Genomic DNA, 16,413 nt, shown 5'->3' on the forward strand with positions numbered 1-16,413 from the left:
TCCAGAAGTTTACATCCACCATAAAACAGAAAAGCTGTTTTTACTGTCAGACATCTGAATAAAATCTGTGAGAATAACCTAAACTATTTATAATTCTGAATGCCAGATTATTTCTGACCATAATTTATCACGTTCTTCATATCCAGAAGTTTACATCCACCATAAAACAGAAAAGCTTTTTTTACTGTCAGACATCTGAATAAAGTTTTCTCTATTTAGGTCTGTTAGAATAACCTAAATTATTTATAATTCTCAGTGCCAGATTATTTCTGACCATAATTTATCATGTTCTTCATATCCAGAAGTTTACACATAGCTCACCAAGCCCTTAAATCAGCTGTGTCCTCCAGATGATGACGTCATGTCTTTGGGAGCTTCTGATTGGTTAGAAATTCTCCAGTGGTCCATATTTTATTTTGAAGGGCTGGAGTGTGGTTACCAGCACTGTGAAGAAGAACGAATACAGAGTAAATTAGGAGTGTGATTATTAAACGATGGACGGAAAGACAGTGAACCCAGTAGTTATATTAACCCTACCAGAACCTTCTGAATTTACCAGAACCTCCAGATTTTACCAGAACCTTCTGAATTTACCAGAACCTCCAGATTTTACCAGAACCTTCTGAATTTACCAGAACCTCCAGATTTTACCAGAACCTTCTGAATTTACCAGAACCTCCAGATTTTACCAGAACTTTCAGATTTTTACCAGAACCACCAGAATCTAGATGGCCGTCAGTTCAGATCCAGATCCGAGGCGTAGACGTCTCCAGGTGAGGTCCCAGCATGCCCAGCTTGTGATTGGTCAGTACTGCTGGCTGCTGATTGGCTGTCAGGCAGCAGGTGGGAAACGGCTGTAAGGGGATTCCTTCATTCATCATTGATCAGCAGCAGTTGGTTCCCTGCAGGAGGAAGGAGAGTCTGCTTGGGTTGGGACTGGTTCTGTTTGGTCCGGTCAGCGTCGGTGAGTCTGTGTGAAGCTGTTCTGGTCATTTACTGGGTTTGCTTTGTTCTCCTGTTCCCTTTAGAACCTCTCTAGGTTCTACTGACACACTCCTGTTTCTGATGACACCTTAAAAGCACCGGATCAGAACCCAGTCAGCCGGTTCTGTTTTTCTGGGACAAAGGGTGAAGCTCAATCGGAATAAAACAGAAACCTCCTGCATCCACCTGATCCTCATGGACCAGATCAGCACAGGTAGGATCGGTTCTGCTCTTCAGAACCAGTAAGGTCCAGTTGGTGTGTTGAGGCTGCAGACAGTCTGATCATTCTTCCCCCCAATTCAGCTTTCAACTCAAAACAGAACTACTCTAAACCCTGAACCTCGTCTGCCAGGTGTTTCTGCTGGTCACCTGACCACAGGAGAAAACAGGGTCACATGATCATACTGGTTCTAATACCACTTCCTGTTTTATAGACTCAAAGTTGTATTAACTCTAAACCCTGAACCTCGTCTGCCAGGTGTTTCTGCTGGTCACATGACCACAGGAGAAAACAGGGTCACGTGACCATACTGGTTCTAAGACCACTTCCTGGTTCTTAGACTGAAAGTTGTATTAACTCTAAACCCTGAACCTCGTCTGCCAGGTGTTTCTGCTGGTCACATGACCACAGGAGAAAACAGGGTCACGTGACCATACTGGTTCTAAGACCACTTCCTGGTTCTTAGACTGAAAGTTGTATTAACTCTAAACCCTGAACCTCGTCTGCCAGGTGTTTCTGCTGGTCACATGACCACAGGAGAAAACAGGGTCACGTGACCACAGGGGAAAACAGGGTCACGTGACCACAGGAGAAAACAGGGTCATGTGACCACAGGAGAAAACAGGGTCACATGACCATACTGGTTCTAAGACCACTTCCTGGTTCTTAGAATCAAAGTTGTAATAACTCTAAACCCTGAACATCGTCTGCCAGGTGTTTCTGCTGGTCACATGATCACAGGAGAAAACGGTCATGTGACCATACAGGCTGAGTCAGGAAGCGGTTCTAACGGTTCTCTTGTTTCCTGTTTGATGAATAGAAACTGAGAATGAGGCCCGCCTGTGTGTCTACAGAACCGCCGTGAAGCTCCAGTCTCTGCAGAGACTCTGCCACCGTAAGCAGAGCCGATTCCTTTACCTTTCTGAACACATTCAGTCAGTCAGTTCAGATGTTCACCAGAGCCAGAATCGGGTCGTTTCTAGAGGAACCGTGTTGCTTTATGTTGAACCAGTGAGGTCAGTATGTAGATCATTCTCTCAGGGATCAGTTCACCATGAGTGAACCAGCCTTCTAGGCTAAACTAGGTCACATGATCATGAACCAATCCCAGCTCACCTTACCTTGAATGAATCACGGTTCATACGCTGAATGAGTCGGTTCGCTTTGATCAAAGAATCAGTTCAAACTGCTTTCTTTTTCAGTGGACCTGGTCTTCATTCAACACATCTCAGCGGCCTTCCAGCTGGGGGGCGGAGCCAGCTCCGTACCGGACGCCATGATGAACAGGGAGGAAGTGGCCGCCGTTCTCAGCAGGACGTTTGGCGGCGTGTCGCAGGAACTGGCGGGTCATGTGACCGCAGCGGCCTGTGAGGAGACCGGCGCCCTGGTGTTCAGGCTGTTTGAGCGGTCAGTCTGCACCGGTCCACTTTGGGTGGCAGTCCAGAGCCGACTCGCCTGACCCAGAACCTGCTGTGTGTTCTAGTGACCGGACCGGGCGAGTGTCGGCCCGATCTCTGCAGACGGTTCTGGTCGCTCTGTCTGCGGACCCCGTGCTGGGCAAGTACAGAAGTGAGTGCTGCTGGGGGGGAAGCTGGTGAACTCTGGACCGCCATCTCACCAGAACCTCCACCACAATAAAGACGTGATTCTGGATGTGTGGGCAGTCCGGTCAACAAATTCTGGGTCATCAATCAGAACCAGACCCAACTTTATTGGCAGGGTTTGTGGGAACAAACCACGACTTTGGATTCCAGCACAAGTAGCAGAGCAGAAAACTACAATCACAAAAGTTTTACCTGGAACAGAGGCAGTGTGTACAGTATATATATATATATATATATATATATATATATATATATATATATATATATATATATATATATATATATATATATATATATAATCCCACCCGTCCCGTCTGGGGCCAGAACCTGGTCCTGTCAGTCGTTTCAGCCATCAGAGCTCTGTAGCGCCGCCCTGCAGGTAAAGCTTGGCATGAAAAACATCCCAGTTTCCTAGAAACTGTTATGGAACTATATAATCAGTTTTTGCATTAATCAGGTATTTTCCTTAAATTCTAATTAATTAATCTTAAGTTCTAATTACTGTTAACATTGTGGCCTGGAGTCTACATAGGATGGAGTCTGCAGGGTCACTGAAAGCTATAAATTTATCCATATAAGGTTTTATGGTGGGTAGCCTTCCAGAAGGTGGATGGTAAAAGCTTTTTTATTGTCCTTAATGTTTATCTTGGTAGACTCCTAGAAACGGCTGGTAGATTAATTAAAATAAAACTCCTTATTTGACACTGGAATGAGGATCTGTAGCACAGATAGGGATGAGATGTCCCCTCGTCACAACCTTGATAGAAAGTCCTGATCGTTGGACAACCAAAGCATCTGATTAGTTTTTAAGCTCTAAGTTCATGTTTTATAGATATAAAGCTGAGGAACATCCTGCTAACCTTCAGAATAAAAGACTGACATGAAAGCCTCTCTGTGTCTCACAGGCTTCGTTGGGCTGGCAGCAGACGGCTCAGGTTCCGTCACCAGGTCTGGGCTCAGGTCTCTGCTGCAGGACCTCAGTAAGGTAGATACATGTAAGACTACGTTTCCCAGCATGCCCCTGTCCTCCAGCTATCTAACAGGTGAGTGTTCAGGTTCCCACGGCGGTTCAGGAGGAGGAGGACGTGTTCGGAGGCGTGGAGGCAGCAGTGAGTTCGTGCTTCAGTCAGGTGAGGACGCCTGAACGCCCAGCTGCAGGTGATCATCCTGAAAACACCTGACTGTACCTGGTTGCAGGGAAGGGCTGCTGCTGTGAGCGAATTACACCTGTTGTCATGGCTAACGAGCGAGCCCCGTCTGCTGCTATGGTTACCTACTCTCTACAGACTGTCTGTCAGTCACAAGGTCAGCCACGCTGTGCGCTGCCACACCTGTAAGACCTTCCCCATCACCGGCCTCAGGTGAACCAGGCCCAGAGCCCTGACACACCTGATTAACTCAGGTGAGACCGCATCCAGGCCTGATTCATGTCTGTGCTCAGGTATCGGTGCAAAGCCTGCGTGAACGTCCACATGTGTCAGAACTGTTTCCTGAACGGCCAGCAGACGAGGAAGCACAAAGCACACCATCCAATGGTCGAGTTCTGCACTCAGGTGAGATCAGACAGGTGGGATCAGACAGGTGAGGTCAGACAGGTCATACAGGTGAGGTCAGACAGGTGAATTCATACAGGTGAATTCATACAGGTGGGATCAGACAGGTGAGGTCAGACAGGTGGGATCAGACAGGTGAGGTCAGACAGGTGAATTCATACAGGTGAGGTCAGACAGGTGAATTCATACAGGTGAGGTCAGACAGGTGATGTCAGACAGGTGGGATCAGACAGGTGATGTCAGACAGGTGGGATCAGACAGGTGAATTTCATACAAGTGAGGTCAGGCAGGTGGGATCAGACAGGTGAGGTCAGACAGGTGATGTCAGACAGGTGGGATCAGACAGGTCATACAGGTGAGGTCAGACAGGTGAATTCATACAGGTGAGGTCAGACAGGTGGGATCAGACAGGTGAGGTCAGACAGGTGAGGTCAGACAGGTGAGGTCAGACAGGTGAATTCATACAGGTGAGGTCAGACAGGTGATGTCAGACAGGTGGGATCAGACAGGTGATGTCAGACAGGTGGGATCAGACAGGTGAATTTCATACAAGTGAGGTCAGGCAGGTGGGATCAGACAGGTGAGGTCAGACAGGTGATGTCAGACAGGTGGGATCAGACAGGTCATACAGGTGAGGTCAGACAGGTGAATTCATACAGGTGAGGTCAGACAGGTGGGATCAGACAGGTGAGGTCAGACAGGTGAGGTCAGACAGATGAGGTCAGACAGATGAGGTCAGACAGGTGAATTTCATACAAGTGAGGTCAGACAGGTGAATTTCATACAAGTGAGGTCAGGCAGGTGGGATCAGACAGGTGAGGTCAGACAGGTGATGTCAGACAGGTGGGATCAGACAGGTCATACAGGTGAGGTCAGACAGGTGAATTCATACAGGTGAGGTCAGACAGGTGGGATCAGACAGGTGAGGTCAGACAGGTCATACAGGTGAGGTCAGACAGGTGAATTCATACAGGTGAATTCATACAGGTGAATTCATACAGGTGAGATCAGACAGGTGAATTCATACAGGTGAATTCATACAGGTGGGGTCAGACAGGTGAATTCATATAGGTGAGGTCAGATCGGTGGGATCAGACAGGTGAGGTCAGACAGGTGAATTCATACAGGTGAGGTCAGACAGGTGAATTCATACAGGTGAGTTCAGCCAGGTAACAGTCCTGTAATGAAAAACCAACCCTGCTGTGTTGTGTTCAATCAGCCCACCTGGCGAGAGTCTCTGTCCTCCTTTGTGCTCGTTGCTCGTCATGCCCTGTTACCACGACGATACACTCAGAGAAATGCCCATAGGAGGATTGTCCGGAAGTGGGCGGAGCCAGGAGAGACTCCGGACAGGTGAGAGACGACTAAGTTTGGAAGGGTTACCCTGGAGGTACACCTTGATGATTTTGTTTTGAAACGTGCCAGAGCTCCGCCCTCTTCTGACGCCTCGATGCTATTGGCTGCCTCGGCTCCCACTTCCTCCTCTGACGCTGAAGTTCTCCATGACGCCTCGGTGCAGGCGTCTCCTCCTCCGTCTTCCTCAAAGTGTCTGCAGACGGAGGAGGAGCTGCCCAGTCAGCAGGTGAGGACCTGACAGGTGAGGTAAGTTCACCAGGTGTTGTGGTGTTAATACCTGTGATCCTGCAGGGGGCGGCTCTGCTGACAGAGATCAGGAACCTGCAGAGAGACAAGTGGTGAGGCTGGAACCCATCAAAGCATCGCGTATGGAGGACCTGAACTGACAGTATTAACAATAACAGCAGAAATATAGAAACAGCGAGAAATGAGTTGCATGTTAACGTTTAGCTTTTTCTATAAACTGGGCTTTGGGGTGCTAATTTAACATTACGGAGTATATTTATCTGAAAAACCGTCTCAGTGCTGCCCTCTCAGGGTTGAATGGTGCTATTGCAGCTGGATTTTCCTATTGGTCCAAACGGTTCATGCTTTCGTCACCTCAGCTCCAGGTTCGGGTATAAAAGCCTCTCAGTCAGACTTCACGCCCCGTAGAGTCAGACTTCAGCGCTGTGGTCGCTGATCGGCAGCGTTAGCGTTACTGGCCGTTAGCCCCTGTTAGCAGAGATGCTGCCAGCACCAGTTTACACTCAGAAACCGGACCCATCCTGTCCTCTACCGCCTCGGCAGCATTGCTGAGTCAGCACCTTGAGCCAGGAACTCAAACCTGCGACTCCATGAGGCTCTGCTGGGCTCCACAAACCTCCACCTGGGGTACGTAAGTGAAAAGCCTCCATGTCAACAGACAGAGGTCCCCCTGGTCCCTGCATGCTGCAACACGTTACTTTCCCTCATCCTGACCACAGCCCCACACTTAGCCCCGCCCTCAGGGCCTCACGGCCACGCCCACTTTTCCTAGACTAGTCTTATGCTCTTACATCAAAGGGAGCTACATTTCTTTAAAATATCACAGATTTAATCTGCTACACGTTTTTTATTTTATTTACCGTTTATTTCCATTGACTATTTTTTAATGCATGTTTTCAAGTATCACATTGATGGAAACGGCTAAATTCAAATTAACTAAAATGTGCAAAAACAAGTTTTAGCGTTCGCTCGAGGCGGTTTTAGAGTTTGGAAACAGTGAAAGTGCTAAAGAGGAGATGGATTTGTTGAATCCGTTGTGACGAAGCAAACGTTTACGTCACATGACCCATCAGCTGCTTCTGCTGCCGCCGTCCTCCCAGATGTTCCCACAACTGGAAACGGGCCTGGAGGAAGGAGACTTCTAAAAACTCGTTCATTAAAGCCCAGCGCCGTCACTGATCTGTGGTCAGCAGCATCTACTTCCTGTTACCGCCAGCGTCAGCACATGGCGTATCTCCTTTTTTACCGTTTCTTCTGCATTTCTTCCTCTTTATGTAAACAGTGACGATCCTTCCTGCCCAGAACCAGCAGACCAGGTTTATTTGGCTTTAAATTACGCCTGTAAATGGGAACAAAGTAAAAACTGCGTTCTGTGTTTAAATCGGTTTAATGCTCTGAAGGTGAATAATGAACCTTTTTCTGCATTTTTATTTTTAATTCTGTCAGCGTCGGCCCTCCGCGTCACTCCCTCAGCATTCAGCCTCTTTTTTGGGTTAACGGGGTTTAAACGTCTCCTGCAGGCTGCTGGAGTCGCAGCTGGGGGCGTGGCGCCTCACCGTCCAATCAGAGCAGGGCATCCTGGAGGACAGGTGCGCCGAGATGGAGGTTACCATGGAAACCATGAGGCAGCAGAACGACCGCCTGCAGGACACGCTCACACAGGTAGCCCCCTGACTGGAGGCTGAAGAGGTGCTTCATGGGAGTTGTAGTTCATGTCTGGGCCTTCTGTGTCAGGCTCTGAGAAAGATGGAGGCTAAACACGCCAACCACACGCCTCAGAGCTGCAACACGGACCAAGATGGAGGAGGCGTCACGCCAAAGATGGAGGCTAAACACGCCAGCCACACGCCTCAGAGCTGCAACACGGACCAAGATGGAGGAAGCGTCACGCCAAAGATGGAGGCTAAACACGCCAACAACACGCCTCAGAGCTGCAACACGGACCAAGATGGAGGAAGCGTCACGCCATCCTCTGACTCTCTGAGCGACGCCGAGGAGGAGCTGATGGAGGACGACTGCAGCCTGAAGGGACTTCAGACTCCATCTCCCACAATCCTACAGGAGCCAACTCCGTCACATGACGACCGGTCCCGTCTGCTGATTGGACAACAGGGCGAGCCAGAGGGGGCGGGGCTACAGACAGACGTTACCTGTCCATCTGGTGGAGAGGACCGTGGGATGTGTAGTCCTGAAGACCTGCTGCAGCAGACTGTGGACAGACTGAAGATGGAGATGGACAGGAGGACGGAGAGAGAGACAGGTGAGCCACAGGTGTGAGTGAGACACGCTGAACACGGGCAGGAAGACCACAGGCGGGCAGAGACAGGTGGCCGTCAGGATGATGCTGCTTATGTGTGTCCAGGTGTGCGAGGAGAGGCGGAGCTTCTGGAGGCAGCAGAGCAGGTGGGGGACTCCGTCCGCTGTCTGGTGGACGCCGTGAGGACGCCATGAGGACGGCGTGAGGACGGCGTGAGGAGGGCGTGAGGACGGCGTGAGGACGCCATGAGGACGGCGTGAGGAGGGCGTGAGGACGGCGTGAGGACGCCATGAGGACGGCGTGAGGACGGCATGAGGACGGACTGAGGACAGCGTGAGGACGCCATGAGGATGGCGTGAGGACGGCATGAGGACAGACTGAGGACAGCGTGAGGACGGCGTGAGGACGGCGTGAGGACAGACTGAGGACGGTGTGAGGACAGACTGACCAGGGCCCGTTTATAAAACTCTTTATTTAACACAAATATTCAAACACGGAGGTAAAAACGTACAAATTCAGTCTCCATGGTAACGGATGCTTTCATTCTGTCAAAATGTTGTTTTCATTTATAAAAAGCATTAAATTACAAACAAAATCATTTCTTTTGTCTGACGTAGATGAGAATAAAGTGAAAATGATCCACAGCTGCAGGGTGTCTCTTTAGAGTCACATTATGGAGACCCTCACCTGTCCAGGTGAGCTGGGACTCAGGCATGTCCAGCTGCAGACCTGTCTCAGACCTGTCCCTAACACGTGTGATGCAGGTAAACGATCCGCCTCCTCAGCCAGTCCTCCAGGTGTGCTGAGGAAACGAAGCGCTCGTTAGGCTCACCTGAACCAACACCTACAACATGCAGGACGCCGGCCTCTCCTTACTTCCTGCCCCCTAGAGTCCATCCTGCTCCCTTACAGGTGCTCTGCTACCTGCCCCCCCTCTCACAGCCCCGCCCTCTCTGACTCCTCCCCCTGCGGGGCGGCTGAAGGCCGTGGACCGGGGAGCTGAGGAGCTTCCGGCTAGGCGTCGCTCTGCGGAGCCCCTCCCTCCTGGGTGGAGGGGGCGGGGCTTGCAGCCGGCTCCTTCTCTGGGAAGTCGGGGGGCGTGGCCTACCCCCTCTTTCTCTGCGTGACCTGGCGGTGGTTGTGGGAGGGGTCTGAGAAACACGGCTCCGCCTCCTGGCGGTCCTAGAGTCTCCACTGAGCGCGCTCAGCAGGCCGTCACCTTTAGGCCCCTCCCCTGGCCGCCTGTCCATGTTCAGGTCTGGACTCAGACTGCGAAACAGCTGCCGGACGCACGGCGGCGGCGGCTGGCCTGAGGGGGCGGAGCCTCTGGGTCTCAGTAACCTTTGCGGAGGGTTTCTCAGGATCTGGTTGGTTCCCGGCTCGTAGAACTTCACAGGAAGCCTTTTATACTTGACCTTCAACCGCTGCAGGTCGACCGGACGCCGCCTCCTGCGGCAGCGCTTGGGGGCGGAGCCTTCAGGTGAGGTGGGCGGGGAGCAGAGCAGGTAGACCAGCGAGGTGCGAGGCTGTACAGGTGTGACGATGCTGGAGTAAGATGGAGGGAGGGAATGCCACGTCTGCGTCTCTGGCGTTTTCTCAATGGCTGCAGGGAGGCTGGTGGGCGGAGCCTCTGGAGACAGCTGATGGACAGCCGGGATGACCAATCGCAGAGTCTGAGTGCCGTGGCTGACTTTAACCACCTGGAGAACAACACTAGGTCAGCTGTTTGTTTACAGGGCAGAAAATAAAGCAGAGATTAAATAAAACTTGCAAATAGATCTGGAACACCATGCAGTGAGGCGCTTCCACACAAACGATTCCTCCTACGTTCAGCCTCACCTGTACCGCTACGTTCAGCCTCGCCTGTGATGCTACGTTCAGCCTCACCTGTGATGCTACGTTCAGCCTCGCCTGTACCGCTACGTTCAGCCTCGCCTGTACCGCTACGTTCAGCCTCGCCTGTACCGCTACGTTCAGCCTCGCCTGTGATGCTACGTTCTGCCTCGCCTGTACGGCTACGTTCAGCCTCGCCTGTACCGCTACGTTCAGCCTCGCCTGTGATGCTACGTTCAGCCTCACCTGTGATGCTACGTTCAGCCTCGCCTGTACCGCTACGTTCAGCCTCGCCTGTACCGCTACGTTCAGCCTCGCCTGTACCGCTACGTTCAGCCTCGCCTGTGATGCTACGTTCTGCCTCGCCTGTACCGCTACGTTCAGCCTCGCCTGTACCGCTACGTTCAGCCTCGCCTGTACCGCTACGTTCTGCCTCGCCTGTACCGCTACGTTCAGCCTCGCCTGTGATGCTACGTTCAGCCTCGCCTGTGATGCTACGTTCAGCCTCGCCTGTACCGCTACGTTCTGCCTCGCCTGTGATGCTACGTTCAGCCTCACCTGTACCGCTACGTTCAGCCTCGCCTGTGATGCTACGTTCAGCCTCGCCTGTGATGCTACGTTCTGCCTCGCCTGTACCGCTACGTTCAGCCTCGCCTGTGATGCTACGTTCAGCCTCGCCTGTACCGCTACGTTCAGCCTCACCTGTGATGCTACGTTCAGCCTCGCCTGTGATGCTACGTTCAGCCTCGCCTGTACTGCTACGTTCAGCCTCGCCTGTGATGCTACGTTCAGCCTCGCCTGTGATGCTACGTTCAGCCTCGCCTGTGATGCTACGTTCAGCCTCGCCTGTGATGCTACGTTCAGCCTCGCCTGTACCGCTACGTTCTGCCTCGCCTGTACCGCTACGTTCAGCCTCGCCTGTGATGCTACGTTCAGCCTCGCCTGTACCGCTACGTTCAGCCTCGCCTGTGATGCTACGTTCAGCCTCACCTGAGATTCTACGTTCAGCCTCACCTGTACGGCTACGTTCAGCCTCGCCTGTACCGCTATGTTCCCCTGTACCGCTACGTTCAGCCTCGCCTGTACCGCTACGTTCAGCCTCGCCTGTACCGCTACGTTCAGCCTCGCCTGTACCGCTACGTTCTGCCTCGCCTGTACCGCTACGTTCAGCCTCGCCTGTGATGCTACGTTCAGCCTCGCCTGTACCGCTACGTTCAGCCTCGCCTGTGATTCTACGTTCAGCCTCGCCTGTGATGCTACGTTCAGCCTCGCCTGTACCGCTACGTTCAGCCTCGCCTGTGATGCTACGTTCAGCCTCACCTGAGATTCTACGTTCAGCCTCACCTGTACGGCTACGTTCAGCCTCGCCTGTACCGCTATGTTCAGCCTCGCCTGTACCGCTACGTTCTGCCTCGCCTGTACCGCTACGTTCTGCCTCGCCTGTACCGCTACGTTCAGCCTCACCTGTACCGCTACGTTCAGCCTCGCCTGTACCGCTACGTTCAGCCTCGCCTGTACCGCTACGTTCAGCCTCGCCTGTACCGCTACGTTCTGCCTCGCCTGTACGGCTACGTTCAGCCTCGCCTGTACCGCTACGTTCTGCCTCGCCTGTACGGCTACGTTCTGCCTCGCCTGTACCGCTACGTTCAGCCTCACCTGTTATGCTACGTTCAGCCTCACCTGTTATGCTACGTTCAGCCTCGCCTGTGATGCTACGTTCTGCCTCGCCTGTGATGCTACGTTCAGCCTCGCCTGTGATGCTACGTTCAGCCTCGCCTGTACCGCTACGTTCAGCCTCGCCTGTACCGCTATGTTCAGCCTCGCCTGTGATGCTACGTTCTGCCTCTCCTGTACCGCTACGTTCAGCCTCGCCTGTGATGCTACGTTCAGCCTCACCTGTGATGCTACGTTCAGCCTCGCCTGTACCGCTATGTTCAGCCTCGCCTGTGATGCTACGTTCTGCCTCTCCTGTACCGCTACGTTCAGCCTCGCCTGTACCGCTACGTTCAGCCTCGCCTGTGATGCTACGTTCAGCCTCGCCTGTACCGCTACGTTCAGCCTCGCCTGTGATGCTACGTTCAGCCTCACCTGTACCGCTACGTTCAGCCTCACCTGTACCGCTACGTTCAGCCTCGCCTGTGATGCTACGTTCAGTATAAATAAAGTTGGTTGTCGTCACACGCTGAATGTCACAGAAATGCCCAAAGCACCACAGGTATTCTCATGCTGAAACACTTTTAATTTCTCTTTCAAACAAGTTTGTCCCACTCACCTGACACCTGGATGCCAATCGGAAGCTCCGCCTCCTCTTGCTTATCCTCACACATGCAGAGTGGTCCTCCTCCCGGTCCACCAGGGGCAGAGCAGCCATGACTCCCTCCTCCTCCTCCTCCTCCTCGTCCTCCTTCTTCTTCTTGTTCCTCCTGCTCCGCCTTCCAAACCTGGGGATGCAGAACACCTGAGATTACAAAACACCTGATATTACACCTGAGATCATTGAATCGCCTGAGATTATATAACACCTGAGATTATTGAATCGCCTGAGATTATAGAATCACCTGATATTACAGAACATCTGAGATTATTGAATCGCCTGAGATTATGGAATCACCTGATATTACAGAACATCTGAGATTATTGAATCGCCTGAGATTATGGAATCACTTGAGATTACAGAACACCTGATATTACAGAACACCTGAGATTATAGAATGATCTGAGATTATAAAATCACCTGAGATTACAGAACACCTGAGATTGTAAAATCACCTGAGATTACAGAACACATGAGATTATAAAATCACCTGAGATTACAGAACACATGAGATTATTGAATCGCCTGAGATTATAGAATCACCTCAGATTGTTAAATCGCCTGATATTATAAATCACCTGAGATTACAGAACACCTGAGATTATAGAATCGCCTGAGATTATAAAATCACTTGAGATTAAAGAACACCTAAAATTACACCACACTTGAGATTAAAGAATTACCTGAGATTATAAAATCACCTGACATAGAATCGCCTGAGATTATAGAACACCTGAGAATATATAATCACTTGAGATTAGAATATCACATGATATTATAGAACACCTGAGATTATAGAACACCTGAGATTAAAACCATGGGACTGTCTGAGCTACCATTGGACAGGTAACCAGGTGAAAGGACACACCTTTACACAGGTGTGAGCGTTGTTTTACCTGGCCAGGGACTCCGTGTCAAAGTAGCAGAGGAATCGTCCCCGTCTGAACTGCTGGACGAGTCTCTCCACCCTCTCCTCGTCCTCCTGTTCGATCTGGGCCCAGGTCTTTCCCCTGAAGGACTTTGGGACGTGTTCTGGGACAGGTAGGACATCCTCGGTGGGGAGGTTCCAGAAGCCCTGGTCCTGCTGGACCCCCCCACCAAGCAGAGCACAGTCCAGCTGGTTGGAGTACACCTGGTCCTCCATGTCCACCTGGGCGTCCATGAGACGGCCGAGATCCCGTTGCTCTGCCTGGACCACCTGGACAGGTACGTCGGTGGACGTTCCAGCTTTCTGGAAAACCCCCTGCTAAGAAGCTGAGAGTCAGAACCTGTGACAACAGAACCCCCTCCCCTTCCATTCGTACCTGTACAGGTGTGTCCCAGTCCTCGCTCTGTGTATCCATGGAGACAGGTAGGCTGAGGTGGAAGCTGTCCGTCTCCTCCTGCGGGTGGTGCGGTGAGGTGAGGCTGTAGCAGCACCTGTGGATCACCTGGGAAGCGTCAGAGGGAACAGGTGAGTCAGCAGGTGTCATCGGGTCAGCATCTACCAGCCGCTACCACCAACCTCTTCAATGGTCTCCTCCACCAGCTCACTGTGGGACGAGAACGCCTCCTCCTTCTGGACCCGCCTCCTCTCCCTCTGCCAACTCACAAAGGGCCTCAGGCCGGACGGGGGGGCCTGGGGGCCTACAGGAACCTGGGGCCCCCGGGATGACGGGGGCCTTGGGTCTAAGGAGGGCCGGGTCCTTGGCTCTGTGGGAACCAGGCACCCGGGGGGTCTTGGTCCTGAAGGGGTTTGGGCGTTTGACTCTGGGGGGCCCTGGTGCCCCCTGCGGGTGTCTGGGTCCAGTGTTGCCTGGAAAACGGGGCCCCTGGGGGCCTGGGTGGAGGATGAAGACTCACTGGGTTTCCTCCTGTTCGTCTTCCTGTGGGCTTTTCTATGGACAGGGGGCGGAGCCTGAGACTGAGGGGGCGGAGCCTGAGACTGAGGGGGCGGGCTGGTAGTGAAAGGGGGCGGGGCTCTGAGGCCTACTTCCTGTTCCTGGATTTGAGAGGACAGCCTCTCCCGACCAGCTCCTCCTCCTGATTGGCTGAGGAAGCCGCCTCCTCTCTCCTCATTGGCCGGCTGACAGGACGCGTCATCAGAGCTGGGCAGGTGTTCTCGGGTACCTAGAGACTGGCTGTCGTCGCCGGAGGAGCAGAGTTCATCCAGCTCCGCCTTTGGCAGCAGGGGGGCGGAGACCGAGGGAAGGTCAGTGTGGGACGGCCTGGTGGACACAGACGGGCAGGTAAGAGCTCCAACACCTGGACTCCTCACAGGTGCTCTTCATCACCTGGGGTTGTTAAGGTGTGTTTGCTTTGCTCACCTGGCGTCGCTGTAGAGGTGCGGGTGGTGCTCCTGGACATCCTGCAGGAAGCGCTCCAGCAGCGTCAGTCTGCTCTGGTTGCTTCTGGACACGGAGGCGGAGCCTCTGGAGGACGTCCGGACTGAATCCAGGTGTCTGAGACTAGACAGGTGCTGTGTAGGACACATGATGACGTCATCAGATGACTCGGTTTGATCTGGAACCCTAGTCACGTCACTCAGGTGTGCCCGTACCTGGTCCAGGTTGGTGTAGAGGACTCTGCAGTATCCACAGTAACCCTGCCTGCTAGGCTCACACCTGGATGGACCAGGCTCAGGCTCCGCCCATGTTCTGATGGACAGAGGACAGTTTCAGCTCACCTGATGGACCTTAGCGTGATCACTGGGAGAAAACACAGGTAGACTCACCTGCTAGGAAGCTCCTCCTCCTTCTGGTTACCTGAAACGACAGATTATGGTTAGAGATTATTATTATAATAAATTATTATTTATTGTTTCAGGTTTTACCTTCGGAGGAGGCGTGGGACATCCTGACAGCACACCTGAAACACACACACAGGTAACAACACACCTGTACACAGACACCACCATAGAACAAACAGCTCCACAGGGGATGGCTCACCTGGATGAGACGCAGTCAGAGTGTCCGTCCAATCAGAGCGCTCCATGCTGTAACTAATGGCAACGAGATGGGTGTTCCAGAGTCCATGAGCCTGACGGGGAAGCGCACAGGTGAGTAGAAGCGGCTGCGCATGCTCAGTAAGGAGCGTGGGTTTCTGCTCAGGTGATAAAACCTCCAGACTGGTTCCTCCAGAACCAGCTGGACTATAGAGTCCTGGTAGTTATGGTCAGCAGTGTTAGGTTATAGTGTTTAGTCTCTGAACGTCCTGCTCTGGCCCGCCCACAGCGTGACGTCATACTTAAGGTATTTCCTCTTCATCTGCAGCTGCTTCCTGAGCAAAGCTACAGCTCAGTTCAGCTGAACTACGCCGGTTAAACTCTGAAAACAGAACTTTATCCAGCATCTCCATTCTGGGTCAGAAGCTGTCTACCACCTGCCAGGAAAACCAGAGAAGAAGAAGCACTTCCGCTGTGGTGTGGGCTTTCAGAACCCTGGAGTTCTGGTGCTGGTTCTACCGATCCAGAACATCACTGTGCTTTTTATTATGACACCTGCTTCCACCTTTCACTGTTAAATCTTACCTGTATAACTCTTATCCAATCAGAGCACCGCTCTCCTTGCTGCTGACCAATAGTACACCAGCTCATTCCCCTCCAACCAATCACAGCTCTGTCCTCCGTATCTCTAACCAATCAGCTTCCACCGCTGGCCCTGAGTGTAACCCGTACTTTGCTAGCTAAAGTCTCGCCTCCGTAATCCGGGTCAGACTCGGGTCTAACTCGAGTCGTCGTTAACCATGGCAACAGAGCTGCTGACGTGTCACAGCGCCCAGCTTCCGGTTAGCCGCGCTGCTAGCCTGCTAGCTGCGGCGCTCAGCGGCCGGACGGCGGCTCTCAGCGGCGGTTCGCGGCCGTCACCGCGGCCCCCCAACGATCCACAGGCGGCTCTTTTACCTGCGGCGGGTCGCTGGTTCCTCTGATCAGGGATTATTTATCTCCTTCCGCCGAGCGCTGCTCCACCGCGGCTGCTTCCGGTCTCCGTCTTCTTCTGCGTCATGCAGGACGGAGCTCTGCTGCCGCCTGTGTTCAGAGAGGTGAACTGCAGCCTCAGATGAGCCTG

At 52.6% G+C, this 16,413-nt stretch overlaps 2 protein-coding genes across 4 annotated transcripts; one reads left to right on the top strand and one right to left on the bottom strand.

The window, feature by feature from the left end:
* Positions 1–325: 325 nt before the first annotated feature.
* Positions 326–8,724, top strand: dytn (dystrotelin). The gene is made up of 15 exons (XM_036133765.1): positions 326–773; positions 1,029–1,198; positions 2,025–2,099; positions 2,407–2,611; positions 2,688–2,773; positions 3,714–3,793; positions 3,864–3,938; positions 4,006–4,169; positions 4,250–4,361; positions 5,581–5,714; positions 5,787–5,943; positions 6,009–6,055; positions 7,484–7,625; positions 7,698–8,223; positions 8,326–8,724. The coding sequence occupies exons 2-15, from the start codon at positions 1,180–1,182 to the stop codon at positions 8,412–8,414; spliced, it is 1,911 nt and encodes a 636-aa protein (XP_035989658.1). The 5' UTR covers positions 326–773; positions 1,029–1,179; the 3' UTR covers positions 8,415–8,724.
* A 383-nt stretch (positions 8,725–9,107) lies between these two features.
* On the bottom strand, positions 9,108–16,368 carry zdbf2 (zinc finger, DBF-type containing 2). 3 transcript variants are annotated; one of them, XM_012858290.3, is made up of 11 exons: positions 16,248–16,368; positions 15,295–15,385; positions 15,180–15,214; positions 15,081–15,111; positions 14,907–15,003; positions 14,674–14,825; positions 13,872–14,574; positions 13,672–13,797; positions 13,264–13,610; positions 12,326–12,494; positions 9,108–9,920 (listed from the first exon to the last, which is right to left on the bottom strand). In XM_012858290.3, exons 3-11 carry the CDS (start codon positions 15,199–15,201, stop codon positions 9,141–9,143), a joined length of 2,427 nt encoding a protein of 808 aa, XP_012713744.2. In that variant the 5' UTR covers positions 15,202–15,214; positions 15,295–15,385; positions 16,248–16,368; the 3' UTR covers positions 9,108–9,140. The 3 variants fall into 3 exon arrangements, with proteins under 3 accessions (XP_012713744.2, XP_021169702.2, XP_021169703.2); XM_021314027.2 differs by having other exon boundaries at positions 13,264–13,613; XM_021314028.2 differs by having other exon boundaries at positions 13,264–13,613; positions 15,876–16,319.
* Between the last annotated feature and the right edge of the window lie 45 nt (positions 16,369–16,413).

The sequence above is a fragment of the Fundulus heteroclitus genome, unplaced genomic scaffold (genome assembly GCF_011125445.2).
Source record: "Fundulus heteroclitus isolate FHET01 unplaced genomic scaffold, MU-UCD_Fhet_4.1 scaffold_68, whole genome shotgun sequence".
Taxonomy (NCBI): Eukaryota; Metazoa; Chordata; class Actinopteri; order Cyprinodontiformes; family Fundulidae; genus Fundulus; species Fundulus heteroclitus.